We start from the raw sequence: 27,503 nt of genomic DNA on the forward strand, positions 1-27,503 counted from the left end.
GTTTTTCCAGAGATTCTAGCGTGCAGCGGGGGGCGTCACTGTCTGTGTGTATTTACATACTATAATCAGGGGTTTTCAACCTGTGGGGCGGGCCCCCCTGGGGGGTGCTAGCACCTGTTAAGGGGGGCGCGAGCATACGCTCGAGTAAAAGAGCACATGGTGTGATCTGGCATTGGTCGTTCATGCGTCATAACTCCGTCAGTCTGCGCGGCGCTCATATACCTCAATTAGTACAGTAGTTATTCAAGGTGTGTGATTGATTAAACTAAACCCGAAATGGAACGGTGGCTTGTAAAAAAAACTAGTGATAAACCAACTGACAGAAAAGAAGAGGAGACTAATCGTCTTCACCATACTGATGATGGCGATCCTTCATCATCAGGACTTTCCACACAGAGAGGATTACACGCAAAAACTAAGGGCACGGGTGCTTCAAAACGAAGGAAGTATGATGAACAATGCATCAAATATGGATTTACATGCATAACACTAAATAACGAACCACGTCCACAATGTGTTGTATGTTCGGAAGTCCTTGCAAATGACAGTTTAAAACCTGTGAAACTGATAAGACACTTACAAACCAAACACCCGACATTAAAAGATAAACCAGTAGATTTTTTTCGCCGTAAAGAATCAGGGTTAAGAATTCAAAAACAAACGATGACCAGCCAAACTACTGTTGCAGCCAAAGCGCTTACTGCTTCATATGAGGTCGCATACTTGGTTGCCAAGGCCAAAAAGCCCCATACTATTGCAGAGAGCCTTATTCGTCCAGCAGCAATGGCACAAGTGTCCCAGTAGTGAAATTGAACATATCCCGCTATTAGACAATACAATGAGTCGCCGTATTACTGACATGGCAACAGACGTCAAATGTCAACTAATAGAGAGAATAAACGGCGGAAAAATTTTTTCATTGCATATAGACGAATCAACAGACATTACAAACTCTGCACAATTACTTGTTTTCGTACGCTATCGATATAAGAGAAAACTGCTTGAGGATTTGTTATTTTGCTCACAAATGGAGAAAAGCTGCACAGGCAGAGATATTTTTGAAAAACTAAATTACAAACTGGATGAACTTGGACTTCGTTGGGACAACTGTGTCGGTGTCTGTACAGACGGAGCGGGAGCCATGTTAGGGAAAAATAAAGGACTCGCTGCTTTGGTTGACATCTGAAACATCTGAACATCTGAAAGTGCTGTCTGCACACTTCAATAATTATTTTCCTGAGCAGGATAGGTGGAACCAGTATAACTGGGTTCGTAATCCCTTCGTCGAAAGCACCGACGGGAGTCTGTCATCAAGCCAGCAGGATGCCCTTCTGGACCTTTCAAGTGACCGCACTTTGAAAGCACTGTTTGATTCAAGCAAGCTGTCAGAATTCTGGTTGACAGTGGATACAGAGTATGCAGAACTTTCAGATCTGGCAATTGATGTACTTTTGCCTTTTGCCTCAACTTGGCTTTGCGAAGCCACATTTTCAGCCTGCACTTACATCAAAAACAAGCACCGCTCGCGACTATTAAATGTGGAAGATGATGTACGATTAGCTGTGTCAGGCATAGAACCACGGATTGGCACCCTGTGCTCTCAGAAACAAGCTCAGTCATCACACTGAATACGGTAAGCTTATTATATTTATTTAATCATATGTTACAAAATAATGAGGTTAGAGATACTATGCAGTATAACGTATAGCCTACTTTATGTGTATGTGAAGTTGGGGGGCACGGGTGAAATTAAACAAGCACAGGGGGGGCGCATGTCCTAAAAGGTTGAAAACCCCTTTACTATATAAGCGGCCAAAAATGAAAACAATGTAATTAATGGCTTACCCTTATGTCGTTCTAAACTCAGAAGACCTCCGTTCATCTTCGGAACACAGTTTAAGATGTTTTAACGTTAGATTTATTCCGAGAGCTTTCTGTCCCCTCCATTGAAAATCTATGTACGGTTTCCATGTCCAGAAAGGTAATAAAAACATCATCAAAGTAGTCCATGTTACATCAGTGGGTCAGTAGGAATGTGTTGAAGCATTGAAAATACATTTTGGTCCAAAAATAGCAAGAATTACGACTTTATTCAGCATTGTCTTCTCTTACAGCTCGAGCGTGAAGTCACGTGACTGTAGTGACACGGCTGCCCTGTTCCTCAGACATATTTGCTAAGTTTTTTTGTTTTTCAAACTTATAGCGTGCGTCTCCCCAGACTGTAAACAAAGCTCGGGCGCACAAAAAACAAAAGAAAAATAAAAGAAGCTGGGGGCGGAACAAATAACAGTCAGCTGCATCGTACATCAGCAGCGTCACTGACTTGAGAGATGACGTCAAAGTTCCGCGAGAGCTCTTCAAGAAATCTTAAGGAGTAGTTTAATTTCAACTCGCTCTCGCAGTACTTTGACGTCATCTCTCTGTCAGTGCTTGCAGCGCAGCATGAAGTCAAACACACATAAGTTACACAGAGATATTTGAATATGTTATATAATTTGCTACATGTTTTGTCTATCAATATTTTCCATGAAGTCATTGGCTGATGGAGGAACGAGTGAGCGATTGGTTACGTCCCTAAAGGACTTCACATTTTCGACTGTGCTGTTTTTGGATTATCTATTATACTACCTCCCTATTTTAAATACAAACTTTGAAGGCGGGTTCATGTGTTTAACGGAACGTAAATACCGGAGTGTAATCTCATATACCCTTACATGTTACGATGTAAATAGTCCTCAGATTATTTATTATATTCTATTACCAGACGTTCATGCGAAATCTGATGTAAATAATAAACTATATATCTATATTTCACGGATTATACACATTTGTGGACAAAAATGGTCATTGTATGATTCACACATCTAAAACAGACTGGATTCGACTTATGATCAACACAAAGGAAAAAAGTAATGTTTATTTTTGCATGTTCATTCGTACTTCTTTCACAAAATACTACATATGATGCTAAAACATCTGTATCTCAAACCGGCTTTACAGGGGGTATGGCTTAGCTAAATGAGATGTAAATGAGCCCCAGTTGGAAAGAAGAGTCCCTTCTTTTTCTCGGTTTGAGGTTTTCTGAGTTCCTAAATTCAAATGGCCACAACTTCTCCAAATCTTATCAGATTTCCAGAAACTGCACTTTCAGAATCTGCAAATAACTCAAAATGGCCCAGATTCGACATGTGTCCCTACTTTCCGTGACTGGTAAAAAAACTGTAAAAACTGATTATTTCCCACTATTAATTACATTATCTTAAAGAAGTGTAACTACTGTAGCATGTAAATAATGCACATAAATAAAGTGAACAAGAGCGCTCAACAATTATATATCTAATCAACAGACACGTAAAACCTAGCTAGCAGGTTGCTCAAACAACAAAATCACCAGCTAACTTACTTTAAATTTGCAAGAACTATAGACAAATACAGTAACAGGCTTAAATAAACCCAAAACATAAGTCCACTTACAGTTCTCACGGACACACATTTTATCAACTGGCTATCCTCCAGACATGACGAACCACGTCTTATCTAATTTCGGCCGTGTGGTGCGCATGCTCGCTCGTGGTGTGAAGCGTGTCCGCGCTGTTCTCCGAGATGTTTTATCAACTGGCTAGTTATTCTCCAGACAGTGACGGTCCGGACCACATCTTTCTCATTTCGGCCATGTGGTGCGCGTCCCCGCTCGCGGATTGGAATTTGAATTGAATTGAATTGACTCCGCCCTACAGGAAGTTGAATTTGAATTGGAATGAGAGGAAGTGGAATTAAATTCATGGCAATTCAAAGAAATTCCACAGTCACACAAGAGAAAGAATGTTGCATACATGATAGGAAAGTTACTTTGGAAAATTGTTTGGCTACCATTTTAAATACTTGGTTAAAGTAAAGCATTCTGGGAAATGAAGTCATGTTCCATCGTGTTCCACAAAATTACAATTAAAAAAATTACAATTACAAACTGAATTATTTGTTATGTGACTAGACTTTTTAACAGTAATTGCTGGGGAAAACATTTCCTGTTAATGTATTCTGTACAATTAGTTCAAACTAATATAATTTATAGAACATGTAATGCAATCATATCTGACATACTGAAAGCTTCATTTTTAACACTCCACTTACTGTATAATATGTATATGAATTTCTTTGAATTTCTATTGAATTGCAATTCTGCTTCCTTTAATTCAAATTCGAATTGCAATTCTAGATCCTGTTTTTGACATCAATTCAAATTCGAGAATTGAATTGGAATTTACGAGTCATTCTCAATTCATTTGTGAATTGTGCACAAGCCTGTCTATGATAAACCTTAACTAACTTCAAATAGCAAAGCTCAACACTATAGGAAGAAGTTACACACAGGACCAGTGTGTTTTACTCTTTTGTTATTTAATTAACTTTAATGTCTTCAACAGGTACTGTTTATTAGGCTATAAGATCGAATCCAATAAAATGTTTAAGCCAAAAGAGGAACATGGGCTCATTTAAACTCCATGCACATGCGCTACCTGTGGATGAAGCTGTACCGTGCACATGATGTGTCGCGTTTTCAAGTTCAAGCTTAGCAGCAGTCCAGTACAACACAGTGAATCTAATCATTATACAGTAAAAACATATCTTCAAGAATTAAAGGGTGCGTTGAATTTTGTTAAAAAACACGCTGAATAACGGGAAGTGAATTACTGGAGGGAGTGAAAGCAGCGTATTAAATTTGAACACCCATGTGGCTCAGCTGCAGTAATGTTTCTTGTCCTGTCACCTTGACAGTCACTTGCGGTTTCATATTTCTATATAATAGTCAGAGTTTGTTTACTTACATCTGTCTTGCACTTCCACTAACTGCGCATCTGACCTCTGTGTTGCACCTCTTTCTGCCTGGTTTAATTTTATTGGTGGTCAGGTCATCTCGGAATAATTTTGACTATTACTTAATGTTGTGCTGCGCAGACCTATTGACCTGTGACATCACAATACCGCAAGATCTGTGTAAAAGCATGCAGTGTTATTTACTGTTGAATTGGTCTTGGGGTGCTGAGACAGCACATGCCGATCGGTCTGCGCACCGCAGCAAGAATAACCCAAACGAGCGTTGAGTCAAATAAGACGAGCGTCAGAAAATGACAGAGGTCCGGACCTCAGGGACCTCAATGGTGGGTATGGCCATGCATTTAATTATATAATAAGGATGCACAACCTCTTCTTTTTAATCACAGCGCAGAGAGACTTAGATTACTCTACTAATTTTGGACATACAGATTTGATTTATACATTATTTAAAATGTTAGTGTCTATTTTGTTCACTTCTATGTTGTGCTTTTAGCAAAAATTAAGAAAATAAACATGATGCGCATAAATTGATTTTAGTAAGTTTTTTGACATTTGGATATAAAGTGTTTCAATACTACAATATATGGTGTAAAAACGTCTGAGTGCTGCCCTCTTCAGGTTGAACGGTGGCTACTGCAGTTGAATTTTCCTATTGGATGTTGGGTCCAAAAAATGACTCATGACGTAAGCAGGTTCAAGATCACCACGCCCTTGTTACGATCTCACCACACACTTAGTTCGTCCCCTCTATCTCCTTGGGATCTGCCCACTTTTCTTGCATTTTTCAAATATTGCCAGTGGGTGGAGTCAGGCTCTGACCAGGGGTTTAGTTACTCTTTAATTACCTGAAATGAGGTGAGATCGCCACACTCCGCGCCATTCACAAGGAGCTTAGATGATCCATATGCAGTGCTCACACCCCACAGTCAAGGATCAGCCAATGCCTCATCCAGTTTCTGCATTCAGTGCTGTGAAGCTGTGTTGTTTAACTGATTCAGAGTGCAGCAAACCAGACATCTAAAACCTTGCTTATTCTCATCTGTGTCTGCACTCAAAGTTCATTACATGCGCAGTTGTACGCCTGTCCAGAAACTATGAAAAACGTGATGACATACTTAAGCAATATCGCTCGAGTAGGAGTGTGATTTAGCTCTATATCATCACGGCTGTGATTAGGCCAAAGGCACGAGGCTGTAGGCAATCACAGCCGTGATGATATAGAGCTATATCACACGACTCCGAGAGTGATATTGCTTTTAACCAACAGTTCGACGGCACATGTTTGAAAAAACGAAAACTAGAAAACAACTACGGAGTTATTTTAAGAGCCTCTTTGTTTGAGAACTACTTCTTCCGCCACGGATTTGAGGGCGGCCAGAATGACAGGTAACACTTTCGGCTGTTTTGAATCTCATAATAACTCAGTGGACGGAATCGCCGTTTTTAAATATTACAATTTCTTGGTCACAAAGTGTAGTTTTAAGATTAGTTAAGTCGAGAATATATATGTATAATACTCAAATCTGCATTCGATTAGTAAAGATAGCGCCTGTTTGAACGTTTGCTTAGTAAGATTCGGTACGTATGAGAACCAGAGCATGTGCGGACGTCGCCCCGCTGACCACCGCCCTTCTGGGGCTACATCTCTGACAGGGATTCCCTGGCTCTGATGTTGGCCTTGTCTGTGTTTGATGGTCAAAAATGAGATCAAATCAGCAGTATTTGGTGTCATGATGAAACTATTATTTGTTTTCTTATTCATATTTAGTGTCTTTTGTGTTATTGTTTTGGCGCGATGTTAAAGTTAATAAAACTATATTTATATAACGTTACTATTGCTTTCCCATTTAATCTTAACTAGGGCTGGGATAAACGATTATTTTTTAAACGTTTAATCTAGCGATTATTTTTTCGATGCATCGATTAATCTAACGATTCATTTTGTCAGTCCGATTCGACTTTGATTCGATTCTCTATTATCTCCCCATTACTTAACTAATTGCAATTTATACATGTTGATTTACATATCTGAATGTAAACATTTCAATATATGTTTATTGCTCTTAAAATTTCAAAATAAAAAAGACTAAACAAGTGCAAAATAATGCATTCTTAGTCAGAGGTAGCATTTAATAAAGCGTTTGCAGTGCATACTGTGCAGTTTAGTAACAGTATAAAAATCTCAAGTTCATATTACTTTATTTTACATGCATTTATGAGCAAAACCTCTTCAATGTGCCTTTTGATGGTCAGTGTAATTTTCATAACTTGATTTGTTTAATCCACATTGTTTTCGTGCTGTTCTTAATGACAGATATAAAGACAATTATAGACTAAAGAAGCACGTATATTATTAAATCTCTTTCTCTTAAGTTTGTTAAGATAGATTAGGACTCATTTACTGCTGGACAGAGAGTGAGTGAAAGCACAGTCTTCTGGCAACAGTGTGTTTTTACATTTTTTATTGCTTTCTGTTAAATTGCTCAAAGTCATGACTGTTTAAAACACACTTGGCATCACATTCATGATTTTATGGTAAAATGACACTCTTTCGCGTAAATCCATGAGCATTTAAACCATAAACAAAGCATTTTCACTTTAATTGAGCGTGAGCAGCGCAGCAGAAGCGATTGCAGCACTGTTGCTACAGAGCCGCAAGCTCACGATGCTCATGCGGTGGGGTGCATGCTTGTTAACATGGGCGCTGAAAAAAGGCAATGCTCACCCTTGCTGTTTGAAACCGGCAACTCGCGTTGCTACTTCTCTACGGCGCCGCCTTTTTGGGTCTGACGAGTCGACGTGCATATTTTGCGTCAACGTATTTTTTGCGTCAACGTCATCGATTACGTCGACGCGTTGTCCCAGCCCTAATCTTAACGCGATACGAGCACTCGATTATTATTAGACTTTGTTCTTGTCAGTACTATATAAAACTTTTTTTACTGTTTTTATAAGTGTCAGAGAGATGTTTTTGCATGCTGCTTATAAATATATCAGTGGTAATATCTCATAACGTGTTTTAATAGTCACGTTACAATAAAATAAATGATCAATGTCCACATTTGAAAGCTGCTGTGCTTACCTGCAGCTCCACTGTGTTTTCGCGTTCCGAGGAGAGATATCGCTCCAGAAAAAAAAAGTTTACATTCCTCTTTCCAAGTGTTAATCGTCCACACGATGTGACATTACTCCACTTAAGTTTAACGTTACATCCAAGAGCGCTGATTTTCGACGGAATAATCACTTCCGATTGGGATTCACAGACTGATTCACGAGCTAGTGAACTAATGAGACACACGGAGAGTGTTTAAAAACAGCGCATCCCTGTGTGCGTGCAGTTTTTCCATTCAGAGATGATCCTGTTTAAAGAACCTCCATTCACTAATACTGAAATGACCAGCAGGTGGCGGAATGATGCAAATGGTGAAGCGGTTACTGTTACGTTATCAGTACAATATCGCACGCCTCTTAGCCAATCAGATTCGGGAACCAGAAAGAACTGTTGTATAATTTTCAATAGTAACTGCCAGAATTAATTCTATTTATATTACACACTAAACTATTCAGGCATTTTGAGCACATAACATACCAATTTATTTATTATATATTAACTAACATACAAAACAGGAGGGAAGGATGAACAGATGGTTTGGAGGGCAACCCAGCAGAGTATTTTTGGGTGGAACTTTGAAAGTATCCTCAATATTCCATTCGATTAGACTGACTAAAACTAAGTAGACTGCTTCGAAACTACTTCTGGAGAATGGAGACGGAAGATCAGCCTCAATATTGTTGGAGCCAGGACGATAGGTAATGGTCAAACCGTGTGAAGAGCACGAGGGTTCAGATGTTTAACATCATAAAGATATTGGAGGTTTTTGTGATCAGTCAGCATTGTAAAGGGGTGTCTAACCAGTGTCTTCATTCCTCAAAGCCAAAGGATTCCCCTGCTGCTGTGAAAACACTGCTCCTACTCTGGTTCGTGAAGCATCAACCTCAACAAGGAAAAGTAAGTTCGGATTGGGATAAGCGAGTAGTGGAGCAGAACTAAAGGCTGTCTTGAGTTTCTGAAAGGCTTTGTTAGCAGCAAGTGTTGATGGCATGGCTTTGGTGGATAGTTAGATGAATTTCTTCAATCCAATGAGTCATCAAAAGCAGCAAGAGGCATGCTTAATGTGGGATTCAAACCTTGACGGTAAGTGGTAATCAATGTTCGTTTTTTCGTTCCAGCCACTGGCTGCCATGATGGTACGGAACTTAAGGGCAAAGTTGGACAAACATTTTTCTTCATTTTAGATGATAAAGTTGATCTCAGAGAAAGGAATCCCCAGAGGGCTCCCTGGATGTGATCGAGGAATTCTGAAACTGTTTTAGCTGGTCCAACCTGGTGCCATATGTTCTCTGCCCATTGTGATGCCTTGCCCTTAAGAAGTGTAATGTAATAAACGTGATCTTAGCTTTCTCTGTGGTGATTTGATGTGGTTGGATTTCCAGCAGTGGTAACTGCTTAATAGGCTGGTTGAAGTCTGAATTGCCTGACAGACTGCACGAAATTGTGGCGTGTTTGAGCTGCTGTTGCATGGACATAACGAAAGCGAAAGCTCAGATAATCTGGTATATTCTGTGGCTTGGTCGATTGTGTTGTTTATGAAGTTTATAAACACACCCACAAGAAAACCAATGTGTTTAAGAGAACTTCAAGAACTGTGCAAAACGAGCTGTTGGAATGTATGTTGTCTTTTGTGAGGGAAAACATGTGCTTGTGCTATTGAAGCAAAAAGAAACGTACTGGTCTATGATTAGGCAACTTTGTGTGTGTGTTTGGTCGCGTTAACCGAAACGTCTTTGACAGAATTTTTTAAGCAGGATAAAGGAAAATCTGAATGCCATTTTGGCAGATTGCCAATACAACTTGACTAAAATGTAATTGGTCGCCGTGTGTTGCTCTAATGACGCACTGGTTTCTAAACTCTTTGCGATATTTTAATGTCATACACTCATAGGTCTGATTATCGCTGCTGAAGCAGCGATGGAGGAGCGCGAGATCATTCTCCAGAACAAAAATAAAACAAGAAGTCACTGTCTTAGGTAGAGAGAAACAAAATCGAATGACAAGAGTCTGCATTAATCTGCCTTCATGCGTTTATTACTCAAGATGGTTTTAGATGAGTTTAGTTCAATTAAGATTTTTACACGTTTATTGATATTTTAATCGCAGTAGTATTTTGTGATTTTGATTTGTTTATTTTTGCCTGTTCAGCATAAAATTTGCGTGTGTGAGAAAATAAATCATTCATTCATCTACTTCATGCGATTTTAAACATGTAAAGTGATGCACGGTCTCAGTTTATCTGTTCTCTTCACAAACACATTTTGACTTGACTTGTATGCTCGTCTTGTAAGTTCATGATTAGAAATGAACATGTAGGGCTGGGCGATATGGCCTAAAATAAAAATACCAGATTTTTTTCACACAAAAAAAGTGCAATATCTCTCCCACTCGGTAGCATGCCTGTTTAAGGTTCTGCAGTAGATTGGTCGCTATTACTGCTACCTTTGCTAGAAACAGACTTCAAACATAATAACTGACTGTGACAGATTTTTACAATGTTGCTCGTAAACAACCCTGTGTGTGCATGTGCCTGTAAATCATAACTTTGATTTACTGTTTACTGATAATAAACCCACATTATACTAAAATTTACAGATTTATAGTACATTTATTTCATGCATTAACAGTTGACTTTAACAGTAACATTTTCAGCATTTTAGGTAAGCACTAATGATATTCATCACCAGATAAATGGCGATTATTGCTGCCTGTTTAAACTTGTGGACAAGTTGCGGCACTGTTCTGTTTATCTTGTCCTCTTGTATAAAATAGTTGCAAACTGATCCAGCAGTGCTCACCCAATCACCAATGATCTTTCCGCTCAGGCTAACTGGGCTAACCATGCTAACTGAGGAACTGGTGTGATCGGTACAAAACCTTCACGGACCTACAGCTGAGTCTACCGTTTCTACCACTTAAGTTCCTCAGGTACAGCTTTCATTACCTCACAGTATGACCACGTTGAGACCTCGACTAGCGTTTCCTGAAAAGTTTGACGGCTTTCTTGATGACGTGACATGTTTGGTCAAGTATGGTAACCCATACTCGCAATGGGACCTCTGCATTTGTAAGTGATCCTGCAATCCTGGTAAGTGAACATACGCACTAATTAACGATCAGTCATTCCCACAGAGCAGTGGGAGAAGCTACCACTGAAGCACACAGGCGGCAACTGGGGTTAAGGTGCCTTGCTCAAAAGTACCACAGTCACCACCTGCCAGCCATGAGACTTGAACAGGCTACCTTCAGTTTACAAGCCTAACTCTGTAAACACTAACTATGACTGCTCCCAAAGAATATAGTATATGTGAGAGTGGGTACACTGTCAAATGTTGGCAATCACCAATAAACTTCCTTTATATAAACTGCATCTTTAGTAAAATTAGAAATTTAAAGAGATTTTCATTTCAAAAGGAAAAATAAAGAAATGGAAAGTTACCTACAGTTGCAGCTTTGTATTAGTAATTGAGGTGTTGGTAGAAGAAAGTGGTTTTTAGCTGTTTCTTAAAGATGGCCATAGAGTCAACAGATCTTGTCACAACTGCCAAATCATTCCACAGATGTGGAACTGATCCAGAGAAGGTGTGCGATAGTGATTTTTTTATTCTCCTTTTTGCTATGGCACTACTAGATTACACTTGTTGGCACAGCTCAGGGATCTAAAGGGAACATACGCCTGTATAAGCGAGTGAATGTAAGGGGATGCTGACCCAGTGGTGGTTTTAAAGGACAGGAGCAGAGATTTGAATTTAATGTGAGCAACTTGCTGCTGCATTCTGAATCATTTGTGGGGCTTTGGTTGTGCAGGCTGGGAGTCCAGTAAGTAATGCATTGCAATAGTCCTGTCTGGACAGGACAAGAGCCTGGACTAGGACTTGGGTAGCATGCTCAGATAGGAAAGTTATGATTTTCCTAATGTTGTAAAGGATGCATATACTGGAGCAGGTGGTACTGGCCGCATAAAGCTAAGCTGATCATCAATGACCACTCCCAGGTTTCTGGCTGTCCTGGAAGCCGTGATGGTCGAGGAACCTAGCTGAATGGGAAGGTTGTGTGAATCTTTGGTTCAGATGATATGACAAGCAGTTCTGTCTTAGCAAGGTTAAGCTGGAGATGGTGATCCTTCATCCAGAGTGAGATGTCCCTCAGACATGCTGAGATGCGGGCAGAAACTGTGGTGTCATCAGGGTGAAATGACAAGTGAAGTTGAGTGTCATCCACAAAGCAGAGCTAGGAAAAGCCATGTTTTTGAATGACAGAACCCAGGGATGTCATGTATATTGAAAAGTGGTCCATGGACAGAGCCTTGTTGCACCCCGGTATCGAGACGTTGGGGTTCGGAGACGTCACCTCTCCAGGATACCATGAATGACCTACCTGAGAGGTAAGACTTGAACCATAAAAGCGCTGTGTCAGAAACACCCATAGCCATGACGGGTTTGTAGCAGAATGGGGTGATTGACCGTGTCAAAAGCGGCAGATAGATCCAGTAAGATCAGCACAGATGATTTGGAGGCTGCCCTTGCCTGCCTTAGGGCCTCAATGACTGAGAGCAGCGCAGCCTCAGTGGAGTATCCACTTTTAAAACCAGAGTGATTTCTATCCAGGAGGTTATTTTGTGTGAAGAAAGAGAGGAGCTGGTCACACACCATGCGTTCAAGAGTCTTTGCAATGAAGGGAAGAAGAGAAACGTGCATGTAGTTCTCTAGCATAGCAGGATTGAGTGTGGGTTTCTTCAGCAGTGGGGTTATCCGGGCCTCTTTAAATGCTGCGGGGAAGGTACCAGTGGAAAGACATGAGTTGATGCGGGTGAGAGTCAATTTTATATATATGTAAAGGCTCTCACCCACTTCATCCATCCATTCATTAATTGATTGCTATGAAGCATTTATTTATCATGCATTAATAAGGCAACATTACTGCATTATATATATCACTGCTGGATTACTTTGGTGTAAATAAACATCATCTAACTCTGAAGGGTACTTACAGGTTGAGCCATCAATTACTATCCTTTTTTAATCATTACATGTCCATTTTATCACAGTGTAAAATAAGTATTCTAATGTTGTTTATCCTCTGCAGCCGCTGGCGTTGCTGGAACAGGTTCTGTCGAAGGAAATGCAGAGCTGTTGTGAAATCCGACGTCTTTTACTGGCTGGTCATTCTGCTGGTGTTTCTGAATACACTTACCATATCATCTGAGCATTACAATCAACCCAAATGGCTCACGGAAGTCCAGGGTAAGACACTTTTTAAGTTTTGAAAAATGTACGTAATCTACTTAACTGATTAAGTCAACACTTTACAAGGAAGGTTTACAATGAAGTGGCTTCTACTTGGTGTCTCTGTGCGTGTGTATAGGGATAATAGTACCAGATTGTAATACCAGCAGTGGCGGCCTTAAGCATCTAGGGGCCTGTTCAATAACTAGTATGGGGCCCTAACCACATGGTATGTTATTTTATTACGTGCACTTTTTGCTTCATGAACAGGCAGCTCGACAGAAATGATCCAGCCTTATTTAATAAAAAAACTATACAATTATAGTTGGGATAAGCCTCGCCCTTTAAGTCCAAAAAGGGTGAATGTCTTTCCACTTCATAGTTTTGTACTAATGAGAGGGATGCAGACCTGTAAGAGAGTTAAAAAACAGCTGTTATTGTCCAGAGAAATACCCTTACATACATAACGGATGGGTAAATATCACTGATAGCACTAAAATACAGATAAACTGTCATGTACATAAACTCAATTCAGAACATCTCAGATAAACATGTGGAGTGATTAGTTATGTAAGCTGTTTCGATTGATCATCTAGTTTCTGTTTTTAACAATGTTTTAATGCGTGTGTAAGCGCGTATGAACTTTAAAAACACATCACATAAGGCATCGTCCATGTGCGTAAGTACTCCTCCTCGCACGTAAACAATGCGGCGTTTGTAAAAAATAGCATTGTGTGTAAAGCGGAATGTATGGAATAATATTACAGCACACACTTCAAATATCCTGTAGTGCATCCTTACTGAAAGTTGCCATAAAGCAGTGTTTCCCAATCCTGGGGCCTCATTTATAAAACTGTGCGTAAAATCCTTACTAAAAGTCTACGTACGCATAAATGCCAGAAATAGCGTATGCAAAAAAAATTCAGATTTATAAAACCATGCGTACGCACACCAGCAAGCAATATTCCTTTTATAAATCACAGATCACCTGAAAATGTGCGTACGTGAATTTGCCTCACACCTTGCCAAAATCACAGCATAAATTAGAGGTATCATTAAAATAAAATAGATATGTGTTTTCTGCTCCTTTTGTGCACGCGTCTGATATATGCGAACTATTCTCTAGCCGCACAAGCGTTCTCCTCTGCTATACAAAGAGCAGACATATAAAAATGAATCATTTAAATTTAAAAACATAAATGGTAATTTCCTTTTACTGTACCTAACAAACTTGCATTAACTTTACACATGAGAGTAAATATTTATTTTAATGTAATAGGCGAACGCATGTTTCTTCATGCGGTTTTCACATCATATAGACTATTATAATGACAATATAGAAAGAAACGATTGTCCGGGAGCGTGATGGCTGTATTTCCATACTTTGACATTTGATGATAAAATGCACATTAAATATTTGGTTATTTACACTGAGTTCTGCAGTTATCTTATGGATGCGTATTTGATGCTGTCCTGTATTCCATGTAGTCGGGCCATCTCGCACTCCCGAAAGTGGACATTGTTACCGTGAGACAGCACAATTTAAATTTATATAATGATTTTTGATTTAAGATTGAGTTTTACAAGATGTATATGAAACAATTATCACTCAGTACAAGCACAAATAACACTGCTGGATTTTATCATCATGAAAACGTGGATTTAAAGTATGATATAGAGTGAAATTACATATGTGTGTTATCAATATTTATAATAGTTCTTGTCATATTTACTTTCTTTAATCTGATTTCATTTCACTTTCTCGCCATCTGTGTCCCCAATTCCCATTAATTGTCTCCAAAATTTACAGGTGCGCACATTCTGCCGTCAAGTTTTTCTTTATAGATCACAACCTTTGCGTGGGAAGTGACGTACGCACGTTTTCAGCCCCGTTTTGTGCGCACGTACGCTTTATAAACGAGGCCCCTGGTCCTTGAGTACCCCCTTCAAGAATGTTTTAGATGTCTCCTTATTTAAAACACCTGATTCAACTCATCAGCCTTCTTCCAGAATGGGTAACATGTCTCCCTAACAAGCTGTTGAGTAAAATCAGGTGTGTTAGATAATGAGACATCTTTAACTTTCTGGAAGGGGGTACTCAAGGACCAGGATTGTGAAACACTGCCATAAAGGATACACAAGAGTTATCTGCCATTACAGGAGTACACGCGTCCTCGTTTGTAAACAATGCTTTCTCAATCCGAAGCGTGCAATTTGCAGTGCTAAGGTCGCATGCAGGCTGAACTGCACCAGCCATAAGCATATTACATGATAGCAAATATATAAATGAGGATAAATGACTGACTTCAAGAATATTATCGTCCTCCAGTCGGTCTTCCATTGTTCTTCTGAAGTAACTTTAAAGATGAAAACTTCTTAACACTTCCTTATTGTCCAGAAGTAACTAAAGATCTTTCTCATGTGTGTTTAATAATAAAAAATAAAAATAAATGTTTATCCAAACATGCAGTGATGTAGGCTGTTATTAATAGAATATAAATGTGTAAAACTAAATAAAGATGATATGCCGACTGTATAGTATACAAGCATATGTTTTCTTGTTCGCTCCGTATGGGTTTAAACGCCATTTTTGTAAAGATTTGTTAACTTTAATCCAGGAGAGAATCTAGGAGTGCTTCTTGCTGAAAGGACCACTTTGTGTGTCCCAGAAGGTGCTCTTGGTTGGGTTAGAACAAATTTCTAATAAATCAGGATCCAAGGCACTACTTCCATTTCCAAAATATAGTTAAAATATAGTTCATTTTATATTTTGTAACTCGAAGTAGTGCCTTGGATCCTGATTTATTAGATTTTTTTAAACTTTATTGGTGGTGGTTCAGAAGACATCCTCTTTCCAAATGTAAAGAACTTTAAACGCAATATAAATGTATGAAATTGTTAATCTTATATAATATGAATACAAAAAAATATTTTTACAGTGTTTTTAACTTAAAAACACATAGCGTGTTGTGTGTATTTCTTACTTAGAAGCTTTTGCACTTATTGTGACTAAATTAAAAATGCATAATGTCAAAAGTCTTTTTTATCAGCTCAAATATTTTAAAAGAATGTGCTGTTGCCGGAAAAAGCACATCTCTATACAAGTACACAATTATCTTTGAAGTTGAAGAAACAAAAACATAACTAGTGCAGTTAAATATTCAGCAAGCACTCATTTCTCCATAATAGTAAAATTTATTTTTAAACATTTTAGTTGTCGGACAGAAACGTCTAATTTTATTCCATTACATTGATCACCTTTATACGGATTCTGAGAATATTTAAAAAAATAAAAAGATTCTCTAACTGTGGGTAAGACCTCAAACCCACCTTGAACATTCTGAGACTAACATAAAAAATTATATTCTTAATGCATTTAAACAGTTTAATTAAAATATTCATTTATTAATAAATAATGTAAGAGCAAGCAGATGCGCCCAAAATATAATGACATGTGCAACAAATGCAAATAGGGTTAAATCTATTTCTCATCAAGTAGTATTTATCAGAAATGCAGTTATTATGGGGAAAAAGTAAATAATTGCATTCATTTAATATAAGGTGTGGACCATGGGCATCGCTAGACCCCTTTTACTGGGGCACATGCCCCAGTGAAATCTTTTGTGCCCCGGTGTAAATCTCAAGTTTAAATTTTAGCAGTTAACTAGTGCAATCCTTTACAAAGACAATCGCGGCATAAACGGATCTATATGCAATGTAGTTACCCAATTTACGCTTGTAAAAGCGACGAAGCAGTCGCATTGAAGCGTGCACGCACGTATCCATGTCCGCACTTGTCTTTGCTTTCTTTCGCACACAACCGCATTCAAAAGGTGACGCCACGCCAGTGAGTTAGCTTATGAAAACATGACGAGACCAAAGTAAGTTTCTAAAAAATAATGCTAATCTTATTTTGACTCCATCATTATTGGCTTCTGTAGATGTACATCAGAAATGTTTTGTGCAAAGCAGGGAAAGAGAAGCAGAAAGGAGAGATGATGAGTTTAAGTGAGGTAAAACAAACTACAGTCTCACCTTGTCAGGTCTTAAACATTAGAGGAAAAATCTCAGGAAAACCTCTGTCAATTCTATAGAATTGCATTGTTGCTGAGAAAATCAACAGATGTATGTGTTACACTGTTCTGTATTTTCAGATATGAAATTAATATTTAACTCTAGGACACTAACTTACATAACAGTTAGCAGTAACTATGACTGAGATTATTTAGTATTGCAGTCATAAAATGACTGGTTTCTTAAAATATTTGTGTAAAAATAAGTTATTAATCGTTGCTATCATTGTATAATGTAGAAAATATTTCTCTGCTGTCATTATTTCCAAACATGTTATGCCATTTATGCCTCCAAACATGTTAATATTGTTAGGTATGATTACACTTCTATATAAAATACATATTATGTAATCTACATATGTATCTTTTGCAGTAACTTTTGCACTGTAAAATAGTGGGTTACATTGTGTTGCACACTTCTTACACAGCAGGCTTTCAAAAAAGTCAGCAAAAATGAGGGGCCTGTGCCCCAGTAAAGCTTTATGTCTAGCAACGCCCCTGGTGTGGACCTATATTCTATTCTCACTTGTAAAATAATAATCAGTCAGGGGCTACAGTGCTTCTAGTAAAAAAGTAGTCTGGGGCCCTGTACCTAAAAAACTTTTTGTGGACTTGCATAGAGACAAAAATTGCACTTAATCTTTTCCTAGAAATTTAGTTTTTTTATAGTTTGTCAGTTATCCTTATGTATCGTCATAGGATAAGCAAGCAATTCACCGATTATCAGAGAATCGACGCCTTATGATACTATCGTTACCGCAAGCCATGTATTGTTTTCGTGAGGTACCCTGCGATTCCCACTCCTAGCGTGCAATGCACATTTATACGAAGCGCAACAAAGAATTTATTGTAAGCCTACATTAAATGCATGTGACTCTGACTGTAAAAACCCAGCTAAAGTAATTTCTTTGCGATTTTCTACACATAATCATCCTACGTGATATAAAACCCAACATAATGTAAGGCCTAAATATTGCTAATTGTTGGGAAAAATATTTTCTTGTGCGTGCTGAACCTCAAGAAGACAAGCCCAGCTAATACCCACCCCAAAATGTTTTTACAATTTTTCACAACGTTGTATTTTGGTAGCAATTAGGTAATGTTGCAGCGTAGCTTTACATGTAATTGTATGCACAATTGATCAAACTTTAATAGGTAACATGGTAACCCATTACAGCCATTTTAATAAAGTTGTGAATAGCAATCATGCTCTCCTGTAAGTCTCTTACAGTCCGACTTTTGAACTTCATTCTTTTTTAATTATTTATTCAGGACACACACATCAGTGATGCACGGGTTGATCCAAAATGAGGGGGTGCCTGCGGTCAACCACGGTTACGAGTCATCCAAAAATATTTTTAATGATATTCGGGGTGCGGTTGGTTGGGTCGTTAATATGAACTCTGAACAATGAACTATTCTAAACATAACAGCAGGAAATGGCTGAAGAGGAACTCACAACATTTAAGCAATAAGCATTTATGTAGGCTAAAGCTATACTTCACCTTTTTTGATTTAGTTTAGTAAAGTTTTAACCGTTAGACTAAAGTGCGTGCAATATGCAGCACTTTTCACATCCGAGTCCCACTTAAGAAAAATATAAGCGAATAAATAACGTAAAATGTCCTTAAAAATGTGCATAATATATTTTTTATATATAGTATATTGTATTTTGTTGTTTTTATACCACGTGAGGTGGTGGATCCGCGCAAATAAGTCCGAAACGAAGACACCCTAGAAGTCTCAAATTAAGCCCTGCAATTAACTACTTTAAACAATTACTACTTTTAAGAAATGCAGGCCAGGAAGAGGGTCGGGTACAATATCTATATTTTTTTTTTGCGGTCCGAGTTGTGTGCGGGTTAGTTGAAAAAGTTGGGCAGGTGCGAGTTGTTTATACATTGACCCGCGCATCACTGACATGCATACACACCTAGGGTTTAAGGAGGTCTGCGCTGGACTGTTTTATTTTTTCCTCCAGCTCCCACAAGGTTCAATTTTGCAACCGCTTAAAATACACTCTGTGTTCACCCGCTTTATTTCCCGACCTGACAGGTCTGAAAAATCTCACATTCTCTAATGGAAAAAGAGAGATTATAACAATTATAAATGCTATACAAAAAATGTTCGTGCTATTATAAATATTTTAACATTGTACTGTAAACAGAGAAAAAATGTCACAGAAAAAAATGTATGAAGCATAAATAGGACAAAGCCTATCACTCAAATTTCTAAACAACATAAATGAAAACCATATTGCCCTACTGACAAATGAAGTAGGCTATTTTATGCCAAACTATTTCAAACGTCCTTGCAGAAAAATAATGTTGACAATGGTTTCAGTACCAAACAGCCCCTTAGAGCTGTACAGGTGGTCAGAATTAAGTGCGGATACGCTGTCAAAAGATAGGCTATTGTCAGTCAGACCACACGCTCCGTCCAAAGTATAGGTACTTCAGAGTTCTGACCGCTACCGTCTTTATACTCTAAAATTTCATCCCGCACCGCATGAATCCTTTTCATACAGTATGCGGCCTGGAAATCGCTGCACGGCTATGGCTTTTCTCAAGTAGGCTAGAAGCAGAGTTTTGTGAAGCATTTAGTGCAAATTATTTATCAGTGTGATATACCCAAATAAATAATAATGAAAAAAGTTCAAAAGTCTGTATAGCGAATGAGACTTACAGGAGAGCATGGTTGATATTCAAACCATTATTAACACGGCTGTAATCTGTTACCACAATAGTACCTGATGTGTTTAAAATTAATTTCATTGGTATATGTTTGCTAAGGTGTTAAATTAAAATTAGTCTAAACCAGTTTCATTCATTTTTTTCTATTTTTGATCTTAGCGTCAGAAAATCAGAAAACAAGTCGTTATTCGTTATTTCATTTTAGTTAAGGAAATAAATAATGGTAAAACAAGTCATTTTTCTTTCTTTTCTCTTTGGTTTTAATAAAAAAAAAAACGATTGAAGGAATGATACACGTGGCCCTATTTGTAAACTGTTATTGTAAAATAAAAATAGTCTGATTAAAAAAAAAGACTTCCAAAATAATCCGGTGGGCTAGAAAATATTGCTGGCGGGCTAGTTTTGTCCCCCGAGCCGCCTGTTGGGTTTGATAATTTTGACAATTTGAATGTCTACTGAGTTCTTTGCCATTTCTGATTATTCTGAAGACCACGGAGGTAGAATTTAAGGAGACCTTTCCAAAATTTTGTAAAAGCGTTTATACCGACTGTACCATATGGACAATGGTTAAGCCTATCTCTGTATTGAATTCTGGGTCTAGATCTCTGAGCCAGCCATTACGAGCAATGGGTTTTGCCATTTCTTTATTAGTTCAAAGTCAGATGGAAAACATTACTGCTGGGCTTGTTGCAGAACAGTCATCTCAGCTGTTTTGTAGTGCTGGCTGTTGAACTACTGTCGGCCGCCCCGTGAAGGGCAGGTGACTCTATTAGCTCCTTTTAAACTGACTAAAATCTGAGAATGTAAAGCAGGCTAGAGTACAGGAATCCATCTTCCAGGAATGATACTTCAGTATCATTTATGCCCAGAGGGTTTGGACATTTGGCCCACATATTTGATGGGTCTTTCAGGAAGTTTGGTCCCTCAAACCAACTGCTGCTTGTACCCGCTTCTGCTTGTAACTCTTACTCTGTGTGATGTCATCAGCTGGGTTATTTGCTGAAGGCACATATTGCCAGCTGTGTGGTTCAGTGAGGTCTTGGATTTCCGTCACTCGAGTACTCACGAATACCTTGAACCGACATGAGTCGGACTGCAACCATATGAGGACAGTGGTTAAGTCAGTCAGGTGATGTGTTCTATGCTCAGGGTTAACTCTGTTTGAAGTACTGTAGCGAGTTGAGCTCCAGTAAGAGCAGCACAATCTTTCCAGGCGAGGAACAGATGATTGTTCTTTGGAATCTTTTACTAATTTCTGTGTCTTTCAAGGGTTTGGAGTAACACAGAGAGGGAGGTTGATATGCTGTAATGAAGGTAGCTCTTCTTGCCACTCGGTCAAAGTTTGCAGTAAATCATTGGGCAAATGTGGATCCCAATCACGTTTTTGTCCCACAGACATTGCATGATAATCTTGGCTCGTGTGGTATAAGGAATGAAATGACCCAAAGGTTCATACTGACTAGCCAGAATCTTGTATATGTGTCATGGTTGTGTCAGTGCTTTCTATGGCCTGGTATTTTAAAGAGATGGTGTCGGTCTCCTGGTTCCAGAGGAGTCCCAGGGTGGATTCTTGCATGTTTATTCGTTCTCGAGAAATCCAAAGCTCTGTACTGCCAGAAATAGCCTCTGCTGGAAGGTGACTTATTGTTGAACATGTATTGCTGACCACTGTCTCAGCTCGAAGCTGCCATCTGCCAGTACATTATTGACTATGTCAACAAACTGTTTCGCATCTTTTAATGAGGCGAAACTTTGTAGACAATTGTCAACGTAGAAGGATATTAGGACAGAATGGTGGATGTTATCACCAGGTTGGCTATTGTCCAGCAAGTGTTTTTGCAGGGCAAAGATAGCACAGCAGCGGCTGCATGTGGTGCCAAATGGTAGAACTTGCCATTCTTACACACTGGGTTGTTCCTGCAATTTCAGATCTTTCCAAAGGAAACCTCAGTAGTGGTCTGTTTCTGGAAACAATCAAGTCTTGTGAAACAACATTCCTTTTATGTCGCTGCTGGTGGCAACTGAACGTTCTCTGAATCTTGAGTAGAACGGCAAGTAAAAACTCAACATTGTCTGTCCAGGAAGCAGATACTCATTCAGGGATGTACCTCGATATTGGAATGAGCGATTGAAAACTAACCTGTTTCTCGTTGTGCTGCACCATATGATGTGGCAGAATGCCCATCTTAAATCTTCTGACTCAACATTAAGTGCCACTTTGCTCACATAAGTGCTCTAGTTTTGAAATTTTTGCTATAAGTGTCTGCTTTCTCTGGATTTTTGTCAGTCTTCTCTCAGTAGCTCACAACTGTGATAAGACAGCCTCTTTTGGTGCTTTCAGGTTCAGACATGTTTTTGGCACGCAAGAGGGGAGTTTCATATCGCTTGACACTGCTTGACAGGCAGTGTTGATCAGTCATCTTTAACCGCGTGTGTTGAACCAGACCCTGTAATGTCCAGCCCAGACGGGTTTTTACAGCAGCCGGTCCCCCTGGTGGGCCTAGCCTCACTGGTTCCACTAGGGGGATTAGATGAGGAGAATCAGACCCGATGAGCAGCATTGGACAGACTTCAGTGGAGTTGTGCAGGAGAAGTCCTTTAAAATGCTGATATTTCTCTGAATCTTTGCAGGGTGTTTGTTTGATTAAACTTAACTTTTGAGCTGTGAAGGCACCCTCGATGAGATATCATTTACTGGCTGACCTATCTGAGAGACTGTAAATGAGACTGTGGCACCATTACTGTAAAAAAAACACATTGGGCCCACCTGTTAGCCAGAAACATTTTAGATATTCCTCATACTACATCATTACTTTTGCAAAATGGGGATGAAAAATAAAAAACCTCAATCGAAGAGCTTTCCCAAGATATTGTTTTTTTTTAAAGTCCTGGTTAAGACTAAGAAATTATTGTTTTAAATGTGTAATACCAAACGTCCTACCTGTGACACCCCCACACAATTTGATTGACGTCTTAATAACTTCGTTCCCTGCTCTCGTCCCAACCGGGCCGTCATGTACAAATTTTTTTCAGGGGGCATGATGTGCCCAGCTACCCTTCATACTTCATAATTATGAATGTCAATTAAACATCAAAACTTTTTATGATATATTCTTATAGACTGTACAGACAAAAAGAGAAGTGTTTATGATTTTTTTTTTTCTATTTTAAAACTCGTGCACTCAACAGCCACGTCTGTCGTAACACTTTTCAAAAAGGTTGTATTAGTAAACATTGTTAAATACATTAACTAACATGAACAAACCGTAAACAATATGTGTTAGTAAATGCCACATGATGAACTAAGATGAATAAATGCTGTAGAAGTATTGATCATTGTTATTTCCTTTTAATGCATTAACTAATTATTAACAAACAAACTTTATTGTAAAGTGTAACCAACATATTTATAGGAATGCATTTCATGTGCCAGCATGTGCCCCTCAATTTTAATGGGCATGACTCATCTGGTCTTAACCATTGGACAAAAACCTGGTTTAAAAAAAGTGGTCGTTTAATTTGGGTGTTTGGCTTCATGTTTTACTGAAAGGACCATCAAAGCAGGGATGTCTAAATGAGAGGGATGTTAGAGGGGTTGGTGCTTTTGATGTTGTACTCTCAAATAATGGAAAAACTGCCACATTTTTAAGATGTTTTAAAGAATGCGTGTATGTTTTCCTAACATGACAATTAAAAACCAACTACAAGGGACACTTCTCCTAATATGTGACGTGCTGGACCATGATTCAGAATGCTGTCTGGTGCCTCCAAATCATCTCATTTACAAATCCTACGGTTTGCTAACTTGTACAAATGGATTAATAATAAACACACACTACAATAATAATAAGAGTAGAAAATAAAATAGGTTTGCAATTTATGCTTGTTCATGCTCATCGTTAACTGCTTCAAGTTGAGGAAGATGAGGAGAGAGGTGGGATGTTGTGAGAAAGATTTGGAGTATCATCCAATCATGGTCACGTGGAGACATTGCCATTTCTCGTGACTTTTATCCATTATTTTCATTTACCCCCACTCAGTCACCCCACGCTTTAGGGTTTGTTTTTAAAGTCAGTGGGCTCAGGGGAGGCAAGAGAGATGCCCAAACTGTTCAGGTTTTTCTGAACATTTGATCATTTTCACATTCAGTTGTCCATCCCTTGCCTTCTCAGAAAAAATGCTTCTATTTTGTTAACCCCAGTGTTGTGATGTTTGTTTGCAGATGTGGCTAATAAAGTCTTGTTGGCCCTATTTACGTGTGAGATGCTGATAAAGATGTACAGTCTGGGACTTCAGGCGTACTTTGTCTCACTCTTCAACCGATTCGACTCTTTCGTGGTTTGTGGAGGCATTGTAGAGACGATCCTTGTGGAGCTGGAGTTCATGTCTTCTCTTGGCATCTCTGTGTTCCGCTGTGTTCGTCTCCTCAGAATCTTTAAAGTCACTCGGTGAGTAACAGCAGAGACTGTTTTGACAACATCAACAGTAAAATATAACCAAACATATTTAGGTTGACAGCTAGGTAACTATACGTTACTTATGAATGTTATAAACATTTAGCGGGTTTACAGTCAGGAACTTCTAATTACAATATTTTGACATGCATAACACATGTCTGGGGCAGTTATAGCCTAGTGCAAGGCTATTCAATGCTGGTCCTGGAGGGCCGGTGTCCCACAGTGTTGAGGTTCAACCATAAACCAACACACCTGAAGTAGCTAATGGAAGTCCACAAGATTATTTGAAAATTTCAGGCAGGTGTGTTTGATTAGTGTTAGAACTAAACTCCTGTGGTACACCGGCCCTCCAGGACCAGATTTAAACCTGTCCTAGTGGTTAAGGAGCTGGGGTTGTAATCAGAGAGTTGCCGGTTCGACTCTCACTGTGGGTGAGTTGCGACTTTGGTGCCCTTGAGCAAGGCATATTACCCTAATTGCTCCCCTGGCGCTGGGGGCTAGCTGCTCACTACTGCGTGTGTTGCATACTTGTCACTTGCACATAACCGTATACAGTATATAAATACAGCCTGAATATGTGGCTAAACTGTCTGCAGTTATGGCTGTCGCAATGTTAAATAATTGTTTCATCGCTATTGTTTGACCTCATCGCAATGATTTCAGATCACCGCAATGATTGCACATTAGGGATGAAAATTATCCATTCATTCATTAATCGTTCGTTAATTGACCATATCGATCGATTAACGATTAATTGATAAGCGGCTATTTTCCTGAGAATGTAAATTTCTCACTGTATTGCATAAAATTAATGTTTTATCTGGTTTAAATCTGGTTTAAATCAAGGCTTATATTTAATAATTCTGTTGCACCAAACTTTAAACCTGTTTGAAAATAATCAGGGTTACACTGTCAGTTTGATCCAGGTTTAAATTGTACTGTAAAACTAGATTATCTTTAATCCCGTTACTCTATTACTTTAAACTGTTTTAAATCTCAGTTAGGGATTAACTGTAAACTTGCATAAAAGGAGGTTTAAATATATTTTTTACAAAAAAAATTTATTACATTTTTTACAATTTTACAATGTGTGGCTAAATCATCAGAAACAGACACGTGGTGGCACTATTCAAAGATGCGTTTATTATGTCTCAGAGTGAGTTTGGCAGCACAGGTGTCATAGGGCCCTATAAAATCAGTTTTATTTTTTCCCAAATTCCGTTTTATTTTTTCCCAAATTCCGTTTTGTCCGTTTAAATTTTTGGCAATTATTTTTTTGACCATTTACTGTTATTTTAGTCATAAAAAGAGTGTGCCTTTAATGTTAATGATTAAAATGGACACAAATACAATAGGAATTGCCTTAAATTGTTCACATTTCCTATTTGCGGTAGGGCTGCTCGATTATGGGGGAAATGGGATAACACGATTACTTAATGAGTAAATAAACATGTTTTACTCAATTCAATGCATTGTTTAGTGTTGTTGCATGAAGGCTACGTGAGTCAAAGCAGTGGTGCCTTCAGAAGTGCCCTAAACACATCAGTCCAGCGAAACGCGATCCATATTTTAAACACAATCGCTTGAAATGCATATAACTTTACAAAAATGTACAGGATCAGTGATCTGACTTCGGACAGCATGAGCGCGCAGCTCTTTGCACGTGCGAGCGAAAGCGAGACAGAGAGCAGTCTTGATGCAGATGATTATTTAAACGCAAGCGATAGTTTGCCTCAGCTCGATTGAAACGCAGAAAACTGAGCAAATTCATAAGGATTTGTGTTCGGACGGATGCGAGAGCATGTGCATGTGAGAGAGGTGCAGTGAGAGAGACGTGGATGAGAGAGTGCATGTATCTTTGCGCTCCCAGTCAACGCAATGTTGACAAAACTTACAAATTAACAGTTTTTCGGTCACATAAAAGTCATGTGGGATTTGCTAGGAACTGAGTGCTTAGCGTCAAACTTCTTATTTTGTTCGCTGACGAAAGGAGAGTTGTGGAGAGCCACTTCGCCATGGTTTCAGTGTTTTGGAGGGGTCTGAAATGACGGGAGGGGTGGTTACCCAGATTTGCTTCCCCCGGTGTGCATTTACCCCAGACATACGTTCTTTTCCCACACAAAAACAGAATTTTATTCAAAATATGTAAAATTCCGCGAAATTCCGCTTTAACACTAGATTCCGTGTTAATTAGCCGATTCCGTGATCGCGGAAATTATAGGGCCCTAGTGACAGCTACAGATGCTCATATGCGCTTCTCCTCTGCTCTGTCATGTGCTTCAGTCAGAAACCAAAGGGCAATGAATGAAGAGACACTTGACAGCACTTCATGACACATGCGTCGGCACATCTTGTTCATTATATGACAATGTCTGAGCTTCGCAATATTTCCTGCGGCATTGCTCAGTTAATCAATACAATAGATTGTTTTAAAAGACTGTTGTTATCTGCACGCATCCCCCATCTTACGTGGTATAAAAAACAACAAAACACAATATATTATATTAAATATACGTATATTAAATATAGGGCTGTGCAAAAAAATATCGATACAGCTTACTACCGTGATACATTTTCCACGATAGTGTATAGATTTTTCAATCTCAACTATCGATATTTTTAAAAACCCATCAAATCCCTCTGTGTACGTCAAACGACCTCCTCCGCCGCTGCTGTAGTTGTCGCTGTCCAGTTGTCTGTCATACACACCCAGTTAGCGGGAGTGAGAAAATGGCAAAAAACTTTTAAGGATAATTCCGGTATTTAACACTTTGGGTCTCATTTCTGGTTTGTTTTGGATGAACTACACTGATGGACACAGAAATTTTGACAATGGGTCGTGTCTTGAGTTTTTGACTCGTTTAGAAGCGTCTCTTGACTGCTTCAGAATGGAAGTCAATGGCCATGCACAAACATGTCATTAAAACAACACTTAACGTTCATTTTCAAAACTGTGCTACTCACCGAGTGGTTCGTGGTGTTCGTTGATGATTAAAAACAAGTAGTGTAGCGAAATACAGTTTCTGTCGTGTTTTATTTGGCATTTTGTAAAATTCCATTGACTTCTCTTGGAAGACTCATTGCTCGCTGATATATCACTCCGCCGC

The 27,503-nt window shown here is 38.8% G+C and overlaps 1 protein-coding gene across 1 annotated transcript in view; it reads left to right on the forward strand.

Annotated features, from left to right (window-relative positions):
• Positions 1-27,503, forward strand: part of cacna1db (calcium channel, voltage-dependent, L type, alpha 1D subunit, b) — a 216,090-nt gene that overhangs the window by 46,731 nt on the left and 141,856 nt on the right. Inside the window, exons 12-13 of the mRNA XM_065247770.1 lie at positions 13,034-13,191; positions 24,162-24,387. Coding sequence (XP_065103842.1) covers positions 13,034-13,191; positions 24,162-24,387 — 384 coding nt within the window. The remainder of the gene's footprint in view (positions 1-13,033; positions 13,192-24,161; positions 24,388-27,503) is intronic.

This window comes from Paramisgurnus dabryanus, chromosome 11, assembly GCF_030506205.2.
Source record: "Paramisgurnus dabryanus chromosome 11, PD_genome_1.1, whole genome shotgun sequence".
NCBI lineage: Eukaryota > Metazoa > Chordata > Actinopteri > Cypriniformes > Cobitidae > Paramisgurnus > Paramisgurnus dabryanus.